The 18,682-nt window shown below is 49.9% G+C and overlaps 7 protein-coding genes across 7 annotated transcripts; 3 read left to right on the top strand and 4 right to left on the bottom strand.

Moving 5' to 3' along the window:
• Positions 1-779: 779 nt before the first annotated feature.
• Positions 780-1,633, bottom strand: TGAM01_v201126 (2OG-Fe(II)oxygenase superfamily protein; the record flags this gene model as incomplete). The annotated part of the gene is made up of 2 exons (XM_018808667.1): positions 780-1,353; positions 1,422-1,633. 2 exons carry the CDS (start codon positions 1,631-1,633, stop codon positions 780-782), a joined length of 786 nt encoding a protein of 261 aa, XP_018658092.1.
• A 638-nt stretch (positions 1,634-2,271) lies between these two features.
• TGAM01_v201127 (hypothetical protein) lies at positions 2,272-3,395 on the top strand (the record flags this gene model as incomplete). The annotated part of the gene is made up of 4 exons (XM_018808666.1): positions 2,272-2,335; positions 2,474-2,594; positions 2,645-3,008; positions 3,069-3,395. 4 exons carry the CDS (start codon positions 2,272-2,274, stop codon positions 3,393-3,395), a joined length of 876 nt encoding a protein of 291 aa, XP_018658091.1.
• An 843-nt stretch (positions 3,396-4,238) lies between these two features.
• TGAM01_v201128 (hypothetical protein) lies at positions 4,239-5,822 on the top strand (the record flags this gene model as incomplete). Its single annotated transcript, XM_018808665.1, has 2 exons — positions 4,239-5,177; positions 5,250-5,822. The coding sequence occupies 2 exons, from the start codon at positions 4,239-4,241 to the stop codon at positions 5,820-5,822; spliced, it is 1,512 nt and encodes a 503-aa protein (XP_018658090.1).
• Positions 5,823-8,875: 3,053 nt separating this feature from the next.
• Positions 8,876-9,586, top strand: TGAM01_v201129 (hypothetical protein; the record flags this gene model as incomplete). The annotated part of the gene is made up of 3 exons (XM_018808664.1): positions 8,876-8,937; positions 9,068-9,157; positions 9,256-9,586. The coding sequence occupies 3 exons, from the start codon at positions 8,876-8,878 to the stop codon at positions 9,584-9,586; spliced, it is 483 nt and encodes a 160-aa protein (XP_018658089.1).
• A 1,238-nt stretch (positions 9,587-10,824) lies between these two features.
• Positions 10,825-12,267, bottom strand: TGAM01_v201130 (hypothetical protein; the record flags this gene model as incomplete). The annotated part of the gene is made up of 4 exons (XM_018808663.1): positions 10,825-11,612; positions 11,680-11,804; positions 11,872-11,986; positions 12,045-12,267. 4 exons carry the CDS (start codon positions 12,265-12,267, stop codon positions 10,825-10,827), a joined length of 1,251 nt encoding a protein of 416 aa, XP_018658088.1.
• A 951-nt stretch (positions 12,268-13,218) lies between these two features.
• On the bottom strand, positions 13,219-16,221 carry TGAM01_v201131 (stress protein ORP150; the record flags this gene model as incomplete). Its single annotated transcript, XM_018808662.2, has 1 exon — positions 13,219-16,221. One exon carries the CDS (start codon positions 16,219-16,221, stop codon positions 13,219-13,221), a length of 3,003 nt encoding a protein of 1,000 aa, XP_018658087.1.
• Positions 16,222-17,079: 858 nt separating this feature from the next.
• TGAM01_v201132 (hypothetical protein) lies at positions 17,080-18,670 on the bottom strand (the record flags this gene model as incomplete). Its single annotated transcript, XM_018808661.2, has 5 exons — positions 17,080-17,295; positions 17,366-17,757; positions 17,816-18,320; positions 18,397-18,424; positions 18,498-18,670. The coding sequence occupies 5 exons, from the start codon at positions 18,668-18,670 to the stop codon at positions 17,080-17,082; spliced, it is 1,314 nt and encodes a 437-aa protein (XP_018658086.2).
• Positions 18,671-18,682: the final 12 nt, after the last annotated feature.

Here is an 18,682-nt window from a genome sequence, read left to right on the forward strand (position 1 = left end):
ACACGATGACGAGAAAAAAGAAGATGAAGAGGCCGATACAAGTCTTCACCGGATGACGGTAACCCCTCTGCTTTCTGAAGCGATCTTTCCAGGATTTAAAGCGTCTCTCATGCATGTTCGTTGCCATTGCTCGAGAGCCGTCCTTGTGACCAGAAAGCAACAGCGTTGCCAAAGGACCGGACGCGAAGAAATAAGATGTGACAATGACAATAAGCGCGAGAACGGTAAGCATTATTCCCGCTGCGAGGAACACATTGTGATTGGGCGAGGCCCACCATCTGCGGTTTCGTCTATCCCTTTGGTAGTCCATTGATGCCGGTATGTTGGTTGGAAGCCTGAAAAGGGGCAGAATCCTACCACGGTCAAAGTTGGAGTTGGGCATTTCAAAGAATGCAGATGTTGCCGGAAGAGTAAATCTGAAACGATGAAAATGTTGTAGCGATGGAGCGATGGTTGGTTGCAAAAATTCAAAGTGAGAAAACCGACATCGTGTATTGTAAATGTTTATCTGTCGCCAGGGGGCAACGGCACCTTCCTCCGCTATACTGCATCTACCTTCTTCCTGCTCTCTCAAAATCATGTTCCTGAGTCAACCTTGCCCTCCACAGATATTCAGAAAGAACGAGAAAATTAAGTATCAAGCGAAAAAAAAAAGGTTTCTTCGTCTTTGCTCTCAAAAAGATGCTGTCCCATTGTATACGCCAGTCTCCGAAGCAACATGAACCATCTTGCTCAGCCGTATATGCACCCAGTCTCAGCCTCGTTTTCCAATATACATTTTAACTCCCGCGAACATCTGCGGGCAGCGGCATCTGCCTCGTCCAAATATTCATCCCAATCTTCTCCCCGCTGACCACCGGCAGTCCCGCATGCAGCGTCCTCTGGTCTCCTCTCCCATCCGCCAGCAAGTTCTCCCAGTAGACCACGTTGCCCTCGATAGGCCTAAACGTGACGCCTGAGTCGTACTCTTCGTCGCAGTCGATGAACTTGCACCATCTTTCGTCCCGCGGCGCATCCAGAATCGGAAAGTTGGTGCCACCGCCCGTCACATTGTCTGCCTTGACGTATCCGAAAAAGGAGCTGATGCGATTCCCGCCGTGAGCTGCCGTGGCGTGGGCTGGGTTTGTGAACCAGTCCGTGTGGAAATGATATCGCTCGGTGACTGCGTACTTGACGAGCTGGATAGGCTCGAGGTGAGACTCTGGCACATCAAAGCCCTGGAAATCGAGAGCTCGTGCCTCAATGCACCGCACCACGGCGTCTCTGTCGACAGTGGTTGACTGCGAAGTGCGGACAGAGTGAATTGCCGAGTTTCCACTCTTGAGGACCGCAGAGTGTTTAAATTGGCCTTGACTATAGCATGTTGTTAGTATCTAACTCCTTCTCTCCTTGATTAGACAGCAGGCCAAAGATTGACATACGCGAGCTCTTGTAAATGTAATCGCTCCGCATCAGTGACGAAGTTCTCTATGTAGATAACCAAGGGCGATTTGCTCAAAAGGTGGCTTTTATACGGCGGGTGAGTGCATTCGTAGCCATTCAGCTTCTTCTGCGCCGCATCATCCCCGGCAGAGGCAACTCCCATGCCGACCGTCGTCACCGCCAGCCAGCGGAGTAAGTTTTGTGAATACATTGATCGTCGTCGTTCTAGAGAACCAAAGAGGAAATCATAGGTACAATGGAAGGGTGCTGCTGTATTGACCAGAGTTCTGAAAGATAAGCAAATGATAATAATCAGCCGACGAACAACGCCTTGATCTTCCCCCGGAATCTCAAACGAAACAGTGAGACTCGAAACGTAGCGTCGATGCAGACAGTCGGTGATGGCGTTTATTAGGGCCACCATTGTTTCGAATCCGGCCTACCCCTGTCCTGCAGTCTGACTCGGGCACGGGGGAATAGGCGCGGAGTTCATACAGAACATCTACTACGACTTTTCAAATGTTCTATTCAACCCATTTCCATTCTATAGAAAACCAATCCAGTATTTCTCTCCCATACTGTCGAAGATGGTGAGGCCGATCTTATCGAGCATCTTGGTCCAATGCGGGCTGCTGGCTAGCTGCGCAAATCTGGTGGCTTGTGCCTCTGGATTTAGCGCGGCGGCAGAGGTGAAGAAGCTTCTGGCGGATAATGAATATACCCTGCTGGCTTGTAAGTTCAACAAGTGTCGACTCTATCATAGACATGACAGATGCTAATCAATTGATGACTTTGTGTGCCTGGTTTAGTTGTTGCGGTAAGATATTGGCGTCGTCCATTGTGAGCAATATGGACGTTGGGACTGACTCAAAGGGGCGACCTGATCCCCACCATCACTCATACAGCCCGAATTGTAAGTGAGCCAAATCGCTTTATGAATTCATAGTATTATACACTAAACTATTCTCAATTACAACCAAAAGAGAGAGCAGTAAAAAGTTCTTGAAAGAATGGAAAACTGTCAAGAAAAACGTCGCTTCTGCCGCTACAGTCGACTGCGTAGCCGCCTCCAGCTTCTGCCAGGAGATGGACGTCGTCTCCTTTCCCGCTATTCGTTTATATGAGAAGGATGGGCCAACAACACGATATCGAGGACCTAGAAAAGCCTCGACGTAAGTATCATTTCACCATTTTTGGGGCTTTGTCTGACCTGTTGGCTTAGCATAGAGGCTTTTATGAAACGGGCTCTTCGGCCGTCTGTCCAAGACATCACCGAGCAGCAGCAGCTCGACGACTTCCTCACCAGCGATGACTATGTATTCCTCGCTCAATTACATAGTGATGATGAAAGTCTCGATGCTCGATTTCGAAATCTTGCAGAGGAGTATTCTGATCGGTACTCGTTCGGCGTAGCCAGCTCTTCTGATGCCAGCTCCAGTGGCATTTGGTGCTACAATAATGTCGATGAATCAGAACACACAGCTACAGACCTGGACGACGCGAATTCTTTAAAGAAGCTGGTTGATCTTTGCACCGCAGAAGTCATCCCGCAGCTTACTCGGCGCAACGAACTGACGCATCTCTCAGTGAGTTTCTACGTCTATCTCACGGAGTGCTTACTTTTACTAACGTCCCTTTTTACTTAGTCGGGACGCTCTTTGGTCTTTTACCTTTACAAAACGGAAGCGCAGCGTGAAGCTTACACCAAAAATCTCAAAGGCACAGCTCAACGATACGCCGAATTCCTCACCTTTGTCACCGTAGATTCCAACGAGTACCCGGACATGGCACGTAACCTCGGTATCCGCTCTACTGGTGGCCTGGCCGTGCAAAACGTTCACAACGGCCAAGTCTTCCCTTTCAAGGGGGACATTACTTCGCCGAGCGAGATTGACCAGTTCATCGTGGCCATTTCTGAGGGCAGAGCTCAACCGTGGGATGGGACCTTTGATGAGGGTCATGACGAGCTTTGAGATGGATGTGAGAAGACTTTGCAACTACAAGTTGGTGAAGAAATGAATTATTGGGACTGTTTACAGATATTTGCCGTCTGTTTAAGAGTAGCAGAATAACAACGCCGTATTTACAGGAGTGATCATTACATATACTGCCTGCTATTGCTACACCATAAAAGGAGAAATTGACAGGAAAAAGAGCAATATTCATCAGAAATGTGAAAATTTTCGGTTGGAACTCAAAAAGCTCACGTTGTCAGACATATTTGTCTCAAGTGATGGGCCATTGGAACACTGTTCAAACCGAGTCCTATTGATGTGTCTCAGAAACACACCGGTCTACATGTCTCACAAATAAAGTAAGAAAAGGGATATTAGCAGTACAATAGCACCTAGGTAGTGCCAGTAACATTTATTGTTAGTGCAGGCGGATGTTGTGGTCCTCCTTACTTCAAAATTCTTTACTTTTTCAGCCGAAAAGGGGTGCCGTCGATCTGTCTCACTGCGGCTCGCAAGCACCGCAAATACCAATTCACGAGAAATGCAATGGCAGCAAATGTGTTCCATTGTAGAAGTAGTAATGAGAAAAAGGGAGAATATTCACGCCGGTATACTGGTGCTCTTAAGAGACAACTCAACAAGAATGGAGCGAAATGGTCAGCTTTTGCACCTCAAAATAACGTGCCTCGTACTCGTACGCTAGCTTTTCTGCCATATTTCATGATGATACCTTGTTCTTTTTCATGATCAGAAAACGTCTTATTTCTCTAATCCAAACTCAAAACAGAAGGGTTGTTAAACACTTTTCAAAGACGAAACAGCGGGCCAACAGCGTGTCGATCAAGATCGGTCTGCACAATCATGCTATCCACGCGAGCCTTTGCCCTGGCGCTGGCCTTTGGCGTGTTCTTTATGGCATTGGTGATTACCGTAGAGCGGTTGGCATTATCATATACTGGCGAGAATCATTACCGAGGAGAGCACCATGCGACCAAAAGGCCAGAAGCATTCAAGCACGATAACTCTCAGCAGACCGACAGAGAGCCAGCACCTTTGTCCATTGAGACACCTAGCAATATGCTATCACTTGAGTCTGTCTCCGAGTCGGCTGGTCGATCGAAAAGTGCGCCCGAGTCCGATTGCGCGCAGTTCCCCGATACCTCAAAGATCCTTCTGGTCATGAAAACAGGAGCTTCAGAAGCCTTCTCAAAAGTGCCAGCCCAGTTGGTAACGAGTCTGAAATGCTTGCCCGAATTCCTCATCTTCAGCGATATGGAACAAGAGATTGGGGGACACAAGATCTACGATAGCCTCGACAGAGTTTTGGATCCAGTAAAGACGAATAACCGAGACTTTGATGCTTATTTTCGACAACGCCAATGTGCGGCGGATCAAGAAAGCTGTAACCAAAACATGGATTTTGAACAAGAAAGATGGGACTTGGACAAATACAAGAATCTCCATATTGCCGAAAAGGCGTTCAACATGAGACCCAACTATGACTGGTACTTGTTTGTCGATGCCGGCGCTTATGTGGTGTGGCCAACGATGTTGCGTTGGTTAAAAAAACTGCATCATACCGATCCAATGTATATCGGCAGTAAAACATCGGCAGGCAACTCCCATTTCGGCGATGGAGGGAGCGGCTACGTCGTCTCTAATAGAGCCATGCGCGGCTTCTTTGAGAATGAGCATAATGTAGCCAACCGATGGGACGAAGCTACGAAACGCCATTGCTGTGGCGATCTCATGTTTGCAAAAGCACTGAAAGAGGCCACAGGTATTAGCGTCAATGACACGGTAAGGCTTGTCTTCTCTACCAATGCCTTGTGGTCGTGAAACAGTTCATGCTGACTTTGTGTTCTGTATCAGTGGCCAACAACAAATGCAGAGAAGCCGTTCACCATTCATTATTCTAGCAAGCAGTGGTGTCAACCCATTGCGACAATGAACCATTTAGGAAGCGAGGAATTGTCTGCATTGTACGCTTTTGAACGAGAGCGAAAATTTACCTCCCCTATGCGTATCAGGGACCTCTACCATCACTTCGTGGCCCCGCGACTTGTACCCAATCGGCCAGATTGGGATAACTTGAGCGACGACGTCTTTTACTTGAACATGTCAGAAAACACGTATGACCATTACCAGCTCCGTAAGGCGAAACTGGAAGGCTTGTCGCCTCTTGAGAAGTCAGCTCACTTGAGCTTCGACAGCTGTCAACGAGCTTGCCAGGTTGATTCAGCCTGTTTGCAGTATAGATATCACAACGGCGTCTGTGGATTCAGCTGGACGATCAAGCACGGCCTTCCGAAAAAGAAAGCAAGTCGGATATCCGATCGGTGGATGAGCGGATGGGACGTTGACAAGATTCAAGTATGGGTGCAGGAGCACGACCACTGCGATGAGGAGATTCAGTGGCCCCTGATCCAGACGCCGCGGCTTTGAGATGAAGCAATCGCAGTGTAAGACTCGTGATGCAGACGCTCAGAGAGCAGGCGTAGAGTGTGGTGTCCACGTCAGAAGATGGAGGTTGAGCATGTGAGGCATGCGTTTAGCGTTGGCTGCACGCCGAAGCAATCCCTGATCTGATGCTCTCTTGAGTCAGGAGGCCAGAGAACGTGGGGGTTGCAGGGCTTTGTGCAGACAAGGCTGCCTTATCTATTGAGGCTAGCAAGATTGCAATTCTCCATTTCCCTCATTTGACGAGACTCAGAGTCCGTTAGTTGAAAGTTGAGCGACCATGAGCCATCTCATGCTCTATCGTTGGAGATCACAGTCCCTTCCCTCAGAGAAGAATGCGAACCGCCCCTGGCAGCGCAACAGAAGGAGAATCGAACCAAGCGGAGCATCGCATCGGCGCAATTAAAGGCGCAAATCGGCGCATGAGAGATGTACGAGTAAGAAAGGACTCTTGTGCCTGTTTCGGGAGAGGGACTCAAAATTAGACGTGGAGGGACAAGGGTGGGTCTGGGGATGAGGTCGAAGAAGGAAGGAGCCGTGGAAGCCAATCTGCGAATGCAGGAGCCCAAAGCGTGGACGAGAGCTTGTACGGGGTACACGACACAGGGTTGAGGATGATACGAGCACGGAGTAGACGATACTCGTCACTGGTGGCATTCAACGTTGCGGCTCAATTCTCATGTTTTACCGGCGGCATCAACTGTTTGATGTGCATGTAACCAGTAAATGCCTTGTCACTCTCCTGCTAGCAGGGCTTAGCCTCCTTTAATAGAGACATGCTGCAGCGGATACTATTAGTACCATGGCAATGGCAGCACGTGGTAATTGCTGATGGCATTGAATCTAGCATTTCTCCGTACAGCGCTGCTTAGTGCATCCATTCTTCTCTTCCACAGAGTGAAGCTAAAAGCAACATGAAGTCTTGGTGGAGTTGAATCCAAGTAAGCCAAATAACTGCTACTGCCAGATTACCGTCAATCAAAATATGGCCCTAGACGCCCCGAGTCAATGCCGCTCTGATCTGCAAGCGTTATGAAGAACTACAAGAGCCAAGTTCACCAACCTAGTATCAAAGCTACGCCGAATGTGGCGGCATGATGCAGGTTCCATGTAATAAGTGGTCGGCCGGTACATACGGAACCAGCAGCTCGGAAGAGATGGATATGTCTGGCTGACGTGAAGCCTATTGATTGCTTCTTTTGATGTTTGTTGAGCCGGAAGCTTAATTACTAGGTACTAGTACTAGTAGTAGTGCCTAGGTACGTGCTGCTTCATTCCAGTACAGGCTCCTGTTATGCAGGTACTCGTGTACTCGTGCTCCCCCGTATTACAGCTCCATGTCGGCATATCCAGCGGCCCTGCTAGCACTACCGCCGTTGATGCTTTACAGCCGATGCTACACTGCTTGTTGCCGCTGCTACGGCCTGGGACCCTTATCACTAGCAGCATCGCCAATGCCGCCAAATGGGTCTGGTCGCCTGTGAGGGGCCCCGAATATTACGGCCTGATGTCATGGGTCCTACAGGAAGGTAGCAAAAGAGAAAAAAAAAATGGAACATTGAAACTTCAACAAGCTCCAGACCCCTAATTCCAGCTTCGGTCTCCCCTAAAAATGCTTCTTATTTTATCCCAACTGTCCCTGTTTTCTTCTTCACCTTACACCACTCTCTCCTCGCCGTCCCTTTTGCCCCTTCGCTTTTCATCTCTGGCTGGTACGTGCTCTCGCACCTGTAAAGCACCACCGCATGGCGAGCGAGATGGACGGCGCAAGCGAGGTGATGCTGCGATATTCCCAGCTCCACGCTAGGGCTGCTTGGCGGCGCTTCCTCATGCATCAACTGACCCGCCCAAAGTATCACGGCTAGTGGCCCTGTAGCGTGGTGCACACATGCACAAGTATTGAGGTGGATGGAATGCCTGACTGGGGCGGGCAGTTGACTTTGGATTAAACAATGGCCGTCAAGTGTCAGTCCTTGTCAGTCCTTGTGAGGCTTCCTGTCTCTGCAAACTCAACTGATACAGGCAGCCAGCCACGGCGCCCATCAGCAGACGCTGGCTCAGCTCCAGATCACCAGGGCCCCGGCATGTGACAGTGACATGATGCTCAGGTCCCGGGGAAGCCTAGAAGGATGGAAGAGAAGGTGAAGGATGTATAGTAGAAGAGAAGACGTAGATGCGACGCTGCTGTACAAGTACGATGCCTTGCTGTATATTTTGGGTGCTACCCTACCCAAATCACCTTTGCTTCTCGATGCGAGAAATCATGACGAGAGCCCGTGTTGGACACTTCAACCACTGCCCTTGATCTATTTTAGCTGCGTTCCATCCCATTTCCCCCTTTATTTCATGCTTCCACCACCACTCAGGCGCAACGGCACTCGTATTAAAGTTAACCTTTTGCGAACCTCCACTCTCGCTTCCTTTTGTTCCGCCAGCGAATGAAAAGAAGAGCATGTCGTGCAGCTGCTAATATTAAACCGACCTGCATGCCAACCGACCTATATAATTATCATCGTCATCGTCATATTCATATCACCACCGCTCTCGAGAACACGACTAATACAAGCAAATAAACACACCCACTGTCCTGCTGCTTGGGGCTATTTGCAGCGCCAAATATACCGGTCCCCAGCCGACTAGTACCCTTTTGTCAGCCCCCTGTTGCTTCTGCTGCAGCTCTTTGGCCTCTCGACCCCCTGGCCGATTCGATTTCCCCTGCTTTGCCTCTGTTCCTGGCTCCGCCATCTGACCAGGATAAAGGGGAGAAACGACGCAGTAGCTGCAGACGGATCATTCATCAGTTTGCAGAGCCCAATCTTTTTTCTCTCCCACCTCGCCGATACCACCTCTTCATTGTAGCTTCTCTCGCATCTACCGCCAATTCCCCAGGCTCTGTTCACGACCAACAGCAATCGATACCCAGCAACAGACGCCAGCGAAATCCCTTCTTTGCTTTCATATTTTACTGCTTCTCTTTTTCATTCCTCTCTCCCAACTGAGATCCAGCTCTACCCCTCATTGCAGCTCCCACCGCCACCATGTCTTTCACCGACGAGGAGCTTGACCGCAACTGGCAGCCCAACGGCCGACGACCGCAGTCGTATGTCTCCCGACCCCCAATCGCAGCATCGCAATGCGACCGAAAAGCGCATTCTCGAGCGCTGGCGATCTGCATGCAATGCAGAGCCAGTTGCTGACTTTCTGGTTGTTTTGATTCTAATTCGTTGCAGAACCATTGCCAGAAACTTCCAAATGGAGCTGGAAGACATCTTCAACTTAGACGAGCAAAAGGCAGAGCTCCAGGAGTCGTACGACACGAGGTTCGTTGATCCCAATGGCACACCCGACCATTAATCCTTCTTCTTTCACATCTTTCATCTCGTCTAACTGGCGGCGTTTCCATCTTTCCCTGCTACAGGAGCTACAACATCGGCAAGAACACCGAGGAGCTCGCTTCGCTCGAGGAGCGCCTCCGCGAAATGGAGCAGCGCCTCAACGCCGCCGGCATCACCGCCCCCTCCAGCGACGACACCGCCGAGCAGCACTCACCGAGCTCGACACCCAAGCCAGAGGCCTCTTCTCTCTCCGCGCCCCCAGCAGACGACGCCAAGGCCAGGTCGCGGCCAGGAACCGCGCAGCCCATCCAGCAAGCCCCCAGCTCTGGTGACATGCCTCCAACCCCCGGGGCCAGTGAAGGTGAATATTACGTTGTGACTCGCGAGGATTTAATGGACGACGCCCCCCGCTGACTTTTGGCTTCTTTCTCTTTTTCTGCCCATTGAAGATGGTGATCGCGAGTAAACAAATTTAAAGAAAAAATCATACCCAAATGGCATTTTCTTTTGGTTCCTCGGATGCGCTTGTCGACGACAGAACTTTCCTAGGCGATATCTCACTCACTCACTCTCTCTCTCTCTCTCCTTCGATTGGACCCATCCACGACAATATGCTAGATGCGACCCTCACGGAGTTCCGACGCAACTGGTTTGGCCCCAGGAAAACTGGTTCTAGGTACTTACCGACGGAAGGCCATTGATGACGACAAAACTTCCCAAGTCGCTATTAACCACAAGTCGTTATTTCTCTTGCTAGGCTTCTCCACCCGAATCGGATTCTTACCATGAGATTTCACCTGGCCACGCTCGCTACAAATGACACGTTTTCCCACTTCCGGCGTTTTACAGGGTTTTTACACATACAACACAATCACTGTTCTTCCAGATAGGAAGCTGCCTTTTAACCTTTTTTTTTTATTGCTCTTATAGTTTTTGTTTTCCCTTTTAGCCCAATTATCGTGCCCCATTCGACATGGCATATGTCGAAGCTCGTCTTTCTTCTTTTGTTTTTTATCGAAGGCACACACATGCGCGCGCGCATACACACACAGCTACACACACCTATATATTATACCACATTTAATGCACCAACACGCAGAGCATGTTTCTTTTTCTTCTCGAAATGAAACGGGCTACTAGGAGGCACTTGGAAATGGGATGGCTAGATGGATGGATGGAGGGGAAACAGATGGTTGGATGCGGAGGGAAGGGGAGTTTTCCAAGGGAATGGAGGAAGCATCCATTGGCCTCACCCGATAATGACGGGCTGGAGAGTGCATTTGTATATACCAGCTCTAGGATGAATGCAATACAAAAGACTATAAACATACGCAATTTCCTATTCAAGTTGAATGGGACCGAATTGTGCTGCTCAGTACCTATTTAATACCAAGTTTGGGAAAGCCACTTATACCGATATGCTGCATAAGGTAGTAAATGAATTTCAAGCCATGTGTCCATCTGAGATATGAAGCCACATTGTGTTTCAAATTCCTATTTATTGTATCATTATACATCCAGCATTATCTCATAATTGCAAATCCACTATATCAATGAAATCAGTATTTCTTCAACCAAGTAGTCAACACCAAATCTCGAACCCATTCCAGTAGCATAAATTATCACCACAGCTAAAATTATTTGCTTCTTCCTCAGTCGACGTCATAAAGATCCTTGTGAGCAAATCCAACTCTCCCTCTCTCGAGATCAAAGGCCAAATACAGCGCCTTGAGCATAATATCTCCTATCACCGTGACAGATAAGTCCTCGGCGCTCTGCATACCTCCCCAACAATAAGATGGATCGATTTCAACAGGGCCGTAGTTGAGATACGATCCAGGAATGGTCAAAGAACGGTCACTCCCAGGAATCTTGAGCATGAGATTGGGCAAGTCTTTGGCAACCTCGCAGGGGAACGTAAATGCGTTCGCTAGTCTTTGGTCCATTTTCATGCCTGGGACCGTGAACCAGTAACCACTCGCTAGATTGTCAGGCAAGAACATCAGCGTAGTGCCCGTATCGATTGTTGCCTTGAATTTCTGTGAGTACCATGGCGTCGTCTGCTCTCCCCAAGTTGTGAGATTGAACTCGATATCCCAGTGCGGACTATCAGGATCTGTATCAACCCATGTTATTTCTTCAGAGGCTCGACTTTCATTGAGGTAGCCAAAAGTGAAGAGACCTGAGGCATTCCGATTCAAGTCAACGCCAATCATCTGATGCTCCAGTTGTTGGCGCAATAGACTGAGGAAAGACGGTACTGGAGGGCTAACATTGTTCGGTAACCTCTTAGCCAAGCCTAGAATACCACTTAGTTCGATTTCTTCTTCGAAACGGCTGGTCACCATTTCTGCTGACTGCACAGCTGCGTTTTCAACCTTGAAATTGCCTAAACGGACCGTGTCATGGTAGACAATCCCACCAGCAGAAGTGCCATCCACTATTACCCGTTAGAAAAAGCGCATCTGATATTAAACATTCCAAGACAGCCTATTTTCTCCACTCACAGTATTCGACAGACCATCTGGCATCTTGAATAAGATGAGCAGTCGTAGAGTCGTTGGGATGATATCGTGGAGCCCATGGACCCTTCTGGTTGACGTGATATTTGGTATCAGTTGATTGAATCCACCTTGAGTCGGCGAAATTAGCAACACAATCTTAGTACTTGCAGCTGAAGACATAACGCCCAAACTTACAGATCAGAAGATCCGGTGTCTAAAGCCAGTTTCAACGTCTGGGGCGGACTTCCAACTTGAACATCAGCCACATAGATGTCGTCGCTTCCTATAGGTTCAACATCGACCTGACCAACTGCACATCCTCAGCATCTGATTATGTATCAGCGAAGACACGCCTAGGGAAGGCTTACCGCCGTCGATCAAAGCAAACGAAGATGCAGTCTCTTTTGGCACTCCTTTGCCCCATTTGTGGCGCGCAGCAGCCCAATCACGCACAAAGTTTCGAGACGCATCTTTCTTGGGGTTCACGGCGAGTGCGAATCCAGCGGGAGATCTCGCAACGTTTGGAGAGGGATGAGCTGAGGCCAGAGACCAGAGGGGGACGAGGAGGAGCACGAGTATGTAATGCCACATCCCTTTTGCTCGCTTGATTCGAGTAATTCGCGGCAGTGAAAGAAAGAGGAAGATCTCCTGTGCAAGGAATGGAGAGAGATCCGAGTTTGCAGTAGACAATCAACTAGAAAAGCGCTGTAGCAGAAATCTTTAAAATAAGAAAGTCGCGAGATGGAAGGCAAAGAAAGAAGACAAGAAATAGAAGCGTTCGTGTGGTTTGCAGCTGGTGCACGATGAAACTCGGAGGGAGACCGAGGAAGGCCCTCCATGATTCACTGCCGACTGCAGCTTCCCGTCTAACACAATAGACAGACAATACACTACATAGTAGTATCTGGCTGTTCCTATTGTAGGCTCTTACGGGAATGTAAACGTCAATTCGTACCTAGGTATCTATTGGCTTTTTTCTATTTCCTTCTTGTTTTTTATTTTTTTATTTAAAAAATCTAAAATTAGTTCATATACCCGGTAGCTCTACCGTCTTTGGAAACGAATCTAGAACTTCTGATATCCCACTTGTAAAACATCACACACGGCTTCTCTCACCTGCATCTGCACAACACGATTGCTGTCCCCCAAACCCAAACACTGTATGACCACCTCAAATATGTAAAGTCAAGAACAGGCACTAGGTTCGGGTCGGGTATATGCTCGCCTGTGTTGCCGTTGATATTTCCTATTGGCGCAGAAGGGGCATCATCATCATCTATTTCGAACATATCTGTGTACGGATGTTTAGTACAGCATCTCGGATTGAAAGGCAAACGAATAATTTCAAGATACGTAGAAGCTACTCGCTGAAAATCTCCAACTGATCAAACATGGTGACGCAAATCTTACAATTCAAAATTCAAATATCGCATTTATCTATCTGACTTTTTGTCTGTATCATGCATCATGCGGTCCCAAGTATATACTAGTCCTTCATAAGAACCCCTCCCCGTTTATCAAAGAAACGCCATTGTGTGCCCTTTAGAGCTCATCATGCTTCGGCTCCGCTGAAGCTTCCGCTTCCGCCTTTGCGCTCGCCGCTTCGTCCTCCTTCATATACTGCTTGAGCAGCTCTTCAATCTCCTCCGCACTGAGCGGCTTGCTTCCCTCGGGGAACTCAATGGTCTGGCCAGCCGGCTCGGCGCTCTTTGTCTTGTCCTTCTTTGACTTCTTGCTCTTGGTGGGCTTCTTGGGCTTGTTTTTCTGGTATTGCTTGAAGCTCTTCATTGCGAGATCTAGGCTGGCTTTGTCGAGCTTTTCGCGCTTTGCAACCAGCTCGCTGACCTGGAGGACAGGATCAGCGGTGGGAGGAAGAGCCGCCTGTTCGACCTCAAGTTTGTTGAGCCACTCTAGCGTTTCTTTGTAGAGTACATCGAGCCCATCTATCTCCTCAGTGTTATGCAGGGGAGGCACAATTTCTTCCTCTTTGGGGTTCTCCTCCGCATCCTTAGGACTATCGTCTTCATCTTCTAGCCCTTCAAAGTCGTTGGTCTTTGTCTCGGTGGCAGCACTGGAAGTCGCAGATTCTGCATCCTTGGTTGACGCCGTGGCCTTCCACTCTTCGTAGGCAGAAATCTGCCCACGTACTGTCTTGATAAACACATCAGTAGTGTTAAGGATGTGTCTCAGCTCCTTAACCAAACCAGGCCGACGCTCAGCTTCATCAATGCGCTTCTGAATGGGCCCTACAAGATCTTGAAGGACCTTGAGCTTTGCCTTGAAGTCGTCGGTCTTGGCTGCATCTCCCTCCTCGTAGAGCCAGTCGCTTGCCTCGCTAGATTTTTCAGCTAGTGTTTGGCGTTCCTCCTCGGTAGATGCGGCGATGAAGGCCTCGTTGTCGACAAGGTCGCGAATTTTGTACGTAAATGCTTCAAGCTGGTTCAAAGCTTCCTCACGCTGCAGTCTAGCCTTATCAGAGGCTGCAAATGCCTTCAGCCGATCCTTGGCCTTTGTCCACTCAGCCTTGGTCAGCTGTGGGATCCCAGCCTTCTCCAATCTAATCTCAATGGGAATGGAAACAATCTGCTTCTTCTTAACCTCGCTCTTTTCAGCATCTGCTGATTGAGCAGCGGCATCTCCAGTCTGAGTGCTGGTGGTGGAAGAAGATTTAGTAGCGGAACTGGCCTCTTCTGTCTTGGACTCAGTAGCATCAGATGCAGCTTCGGCATCATCCTTGTCTCCCTCGCTGAGGGGCTTCTGGTCCTTCTTTCCGAAGCCAAACAGGTTCTTAACACCGTCAACAAAACCCTCCTTTTCAGCAACCTCAGCCTCACATTCGATAAGCGCCTTGGTAATCTCAACTTCGCCATTCTCGGTACGGAGCTTGACTGCGATCTTGAACTGAATACCAGTATCCGCACAAGTGGGATACTTTTCCTTGAGTTGAGCGACAGACGCGGTAAGGTTTTTGGTAGAAAACGTCTTGACCAATTTGTCCTCGGTATCGACTTGTTGATAAAATGAACCGGAAAAGTCATCCTGCTCGGTGAAAGTAATCTCCTTGGCCGGACCACCTAGGGGCGATTGGGCTGTCCAGAGTCTCTGGCGCTGTACTTTGCCATTCGCAGCCGTCCAGGTAATACCAGCCGGGTACATGGCTCCCTCCGAGATTCTGATTTCCTTGACGCGGAAGCTTGGGCTAAGCTCAGCAGCCCGGAAAGCGGCGCCAAAAACAGCGGCCTCGTCAGAGTTGACATTTGTTCGGATTTTATCCCCAGAGCCAACGGCTTTCTCAAGTGCCTTTTGCACCAATGGAGTGCGAGTTGCACCACCGTGAAGAATGACAGAGGTGAGATCGCCAATCTCGAGGTTAGCGTTTTTCAGTGCGTCTTTGATAGCAGCTCCAATTCGCTCTGCATGAGCCTCTGCCATGCTCTCGAAATCGGCTCGGGAAAGCTTGTATTTGAAATCAACATCTTCATAGAGCCCCTCAAAGCTGGCTTGAGTGTTTTGGTTGGCACTCAGAACGTGTCGGAGACGCTCAGCTTCCTTGCTCAGCTTCGCGATAGCACGGCCGTGAGCCTTGACCTGTTCAGCAGTTGCCCCAATTTTCTGAGCACCCTTCGATTCCACAAACTGGTTAACCATATCGTCAACAATCAGGGAGTTGAGAGAATCTCCACCAAGGGTTTTGTCCCAGCCGCTGCCAAGAACCTGGATCTCCTGGATCGTCTTGTTAAACTTGCCAACGTCCTTGACAGTGCGGCTCTGGAACCTCATGACGGAGGCAGTAGTCGAGCCCGCGCCCATATCAAAGACCATGTGGTACTCCGGTTTGGCGCCTTCGTTGATATTGGGAAATTGGCGACTGGTAGCGTAGTTCAAGCCAACCGCCAACCCGTCGCTGACCAGACTGAGGACCTTGAGACCAGCAAGTTCTGCTGCCATCTGAAGAGCACGCTTCTCCTCGGTGGTGTAGAAGGGAGGCACAGTGAGCACAATGGAGCGGACTGAAGAGTCACCACCGGCGGTAACTTCTGCGTTCTTCTGAATGCTCTGGAGCTCCATAGCCAACAGCTCTTCCACCGCCCAGGCCTCCTCCTCGGAGGGCAGCGTTGTCGTCTTGAACGCAACAGTGCCTCTCGTGGCGTGCGCTTGGATTTTCAGCGCAGGATGCCTGGCCGCATATTCTTGGACAATCGCATCTCCCAGAGGGAGTCCGAGAAGAGGCTTCAGATTCGGGTATACTTCGCCGGGGAATCGCGCGGAGATTGCCATTGCGTCGGCGCCATAGTTTCGTTCGGGATACTGGCCCTCTGCGACGGCGCCTCTAATAGGCTTGAAAGCGACGGCGGAGGTTTCCTTGCGTCGAGAGTCCTTTGTAAGTACAATCTCAAGCGGGATGCCGGGCTTCACTAGCGCAGCCTTGATATACTCGGTCCCTAGATCGACACCGAGAACAGCCGCAGCAGCCAGGACATGAGCTGAGAAGAAGAAGATGGCTCCGAAGAGCATCAGCAGCGGGGAGCGCCGAGAGGACGCCATGGTTGTGGTTGTGTAATTGTAGATGGCTGGCCCTTGAAGAAAGACGCTGTCGAGAACAGCGAACCTGATAGCGAAGTCGCCGCCAGGCCCAGCAATATACAGCTAGCCGTCAAAGCTGTAGAGGGATAAGGAGTGGAAATCCAGTTGGATTTTATAACACAAAAAGACCCAATGGCCTGCCAAGCCCAAAAAATATAATACGGCTGATGTGGCCTCAAGAGACACCCTAGCGGGTTTCAAAGACTTGGCCGTGAGAAGAGGACAAGTTTCAACGACGGCGGTTTGGAGAAGTTGCTTAACTACCTGCTAGTTAGGCCTCATCTGCGAGGCTGATAGTGGATAAGGCCAGGTGGCGGACTACGATGCTGCCTAATTAGGACTAACGCCCCGATAGCGGTAGGCGTCGGCACTTTGAGATGGGGGGGCTGTCCAAAGAAGCTTCTAAGCCGGGGAAATCAACCATCTAGCTAAGAAGGCGATGCAACGGAATATAGCATCGTTTCCATGTGTTTTTGTTTTCTTTTTTTTCTTTTCATACTTTTGTAGTTTTCTACAACCTATGAAATACCAGTAGCCTGCTTCAATGGTGCCGCACTCCCTGAGAGTGAATGATAAATGAGGGATTTACAAAGGTGCCTATTGAAAGAGCCCGTCCCAACCTCCCTCCGCCAGAATGAAACCGAGACCTGCCATCTGACAAGTTCCAATGCAATGCCGAAAGTCGCCTTAAATCAAGCTCTGCCTCTACGGCTAGAAAAATCAGGTAACGCCATCATGTCGTAATGTACAAATCACCTCCAAGGGGTGTGCAGAGAAGCATGGGATCTGAATTTACCCACAAATTGCGAAGCGGAAGCTCTACGACTCGTTGCTGCGACGAGCACCTCGGAAAGGGGCTCCTCCGCGGTCACCTCCGCGTCCTCGGCCGCGGCCACGGCCATCTCCTCGGTAGCCACGACCACGCCACTCACCACGGCCGCGGCCGCGTCCTCCACTACCCTCGCGGTCCTGTCGGCCCCGGTTGCGCTGGACTTGGTGGAAGCCATCACCTGCGTCAGGCGCAGTAGACGTAGCCTGAAATGAAGCGTGTCAGTTGAGTTCGCCTGAAATACCAATAAGGGAATCAAAATGCAAAGAATCTTACCTCAACAGCGGGATCAGGGTGATCATCTGCCCAAGACGGCTTAATAGCATCAAGAGCTGAAGAATCTACGCTAGCCTCAGCATCGGTTGGTTTAGGGATATTAACCCATTCCTGTGAAATGGACATGTCTGGGTTGCTAGTATCCCACTGGCTCTCAGCGACTGTGTTGGCAGCCTCATCCGCGACATTAGCATTAGCAAGGCCGTTGGAGGCAGGCTCGGCTTCCGCGTGCCCGTGCCCGTGTCCGTTGGTCAGGGGACCATCTCCAGCTTCAATCTCAGTAGCGGCCTCGTTTGCAATAGTCGGGTCAGACACTGGCTCAGCAGCATGTGCCTCTGGTTCAGCGTAGGATGGCGCAGTGTAGCTTTCCGCGAGCGTCTTAACGGTAGCATCTATATCTAATTAGTAGCAGTTCCAATGTGATTTCCTCTCGTTTTGCATTGTACATACAAGTAGTTTGAAGCTGGTCTCCAGGGACACTGACGATGTTGTCGCTAGAGCCCTCAATCAGCTTCTGCATGGCAGAAACGGCACTCTCGTCGCCAGAGTAGATGGCGAGTAGAACGCCCTCGATAGCCTGGCTCTCATCAGATTCTGGCTCCTGAGATTCCTCGCGGCGATAGGCCGCCAGGCGCAAGAACTGAGACAGGACAAGAAGCTTGGAATCCATAGAGTTCTTGAAGTCGGCCTTGACTTCGCTGAGCGCGTCCTCCTTGGTCTTTTCAAGTGTCTTGGCCCATTCTGCCTTGTCAGCCGCCGCCCGAGCCTGGTACTGTTCGTGGATCTTCTGGTATTGAACAAGCTGCTCCTCGTACTGAGCTAGGGCAGTCTGGAGAGCAGGCCTCTTCTGAATTTGGGCCTTTTGGTCGGTGTTGATGATTCTCTCGTCGACTAGCTGTTCGAGAGACTTGCCAGGGTGCTGGGTAAGGACCGGATCCAACTTGGCAGCGTTGGTCTAGAGATGATTGACGGTCAGTTTCAACATTGCTTGCTAGATGCTAGTAAGAGTATGACGCAAGGTGGGAACTCACCAATTTCTTGGCCGTGTTGCGAATGTTCCTGCACCATGCTGTCAGCAATTGCATTCGTGCCAGGGCAAAAGAAATATCAATCAAAGCCCGCATTGTCTTACTTTTGCAGCTCCTTGATGTAAGGGCTCTCAAAGGCATCGTCTTGGGCGTCGGCGACCTTGTCAGTGGGGGCTGACTCAGTGCTGGGAGCCGGAGATTCGGTACGGGCCTGAACCTTGGCGGCCTTCTTCTTGGAAGACTTGGAGGCAGTGGTCTGGGTAGCTGGAGCAGCCATGGTGAAGACAAA

This window comes from Trichoderma gamsii (assembly GCF_001481775.2).
Source record: "Trichoderma gamsii strain T6085 chromosome Unknown Scaffold_3.2, whole genome shotgun sequence".
Lineage (NCBI taxonomy): Eukaryota > Fungi > Ascomycota > Sordariomycetes > Hypocreales > Hypocreaceae > Trichoderma > Trichoderma gamsii.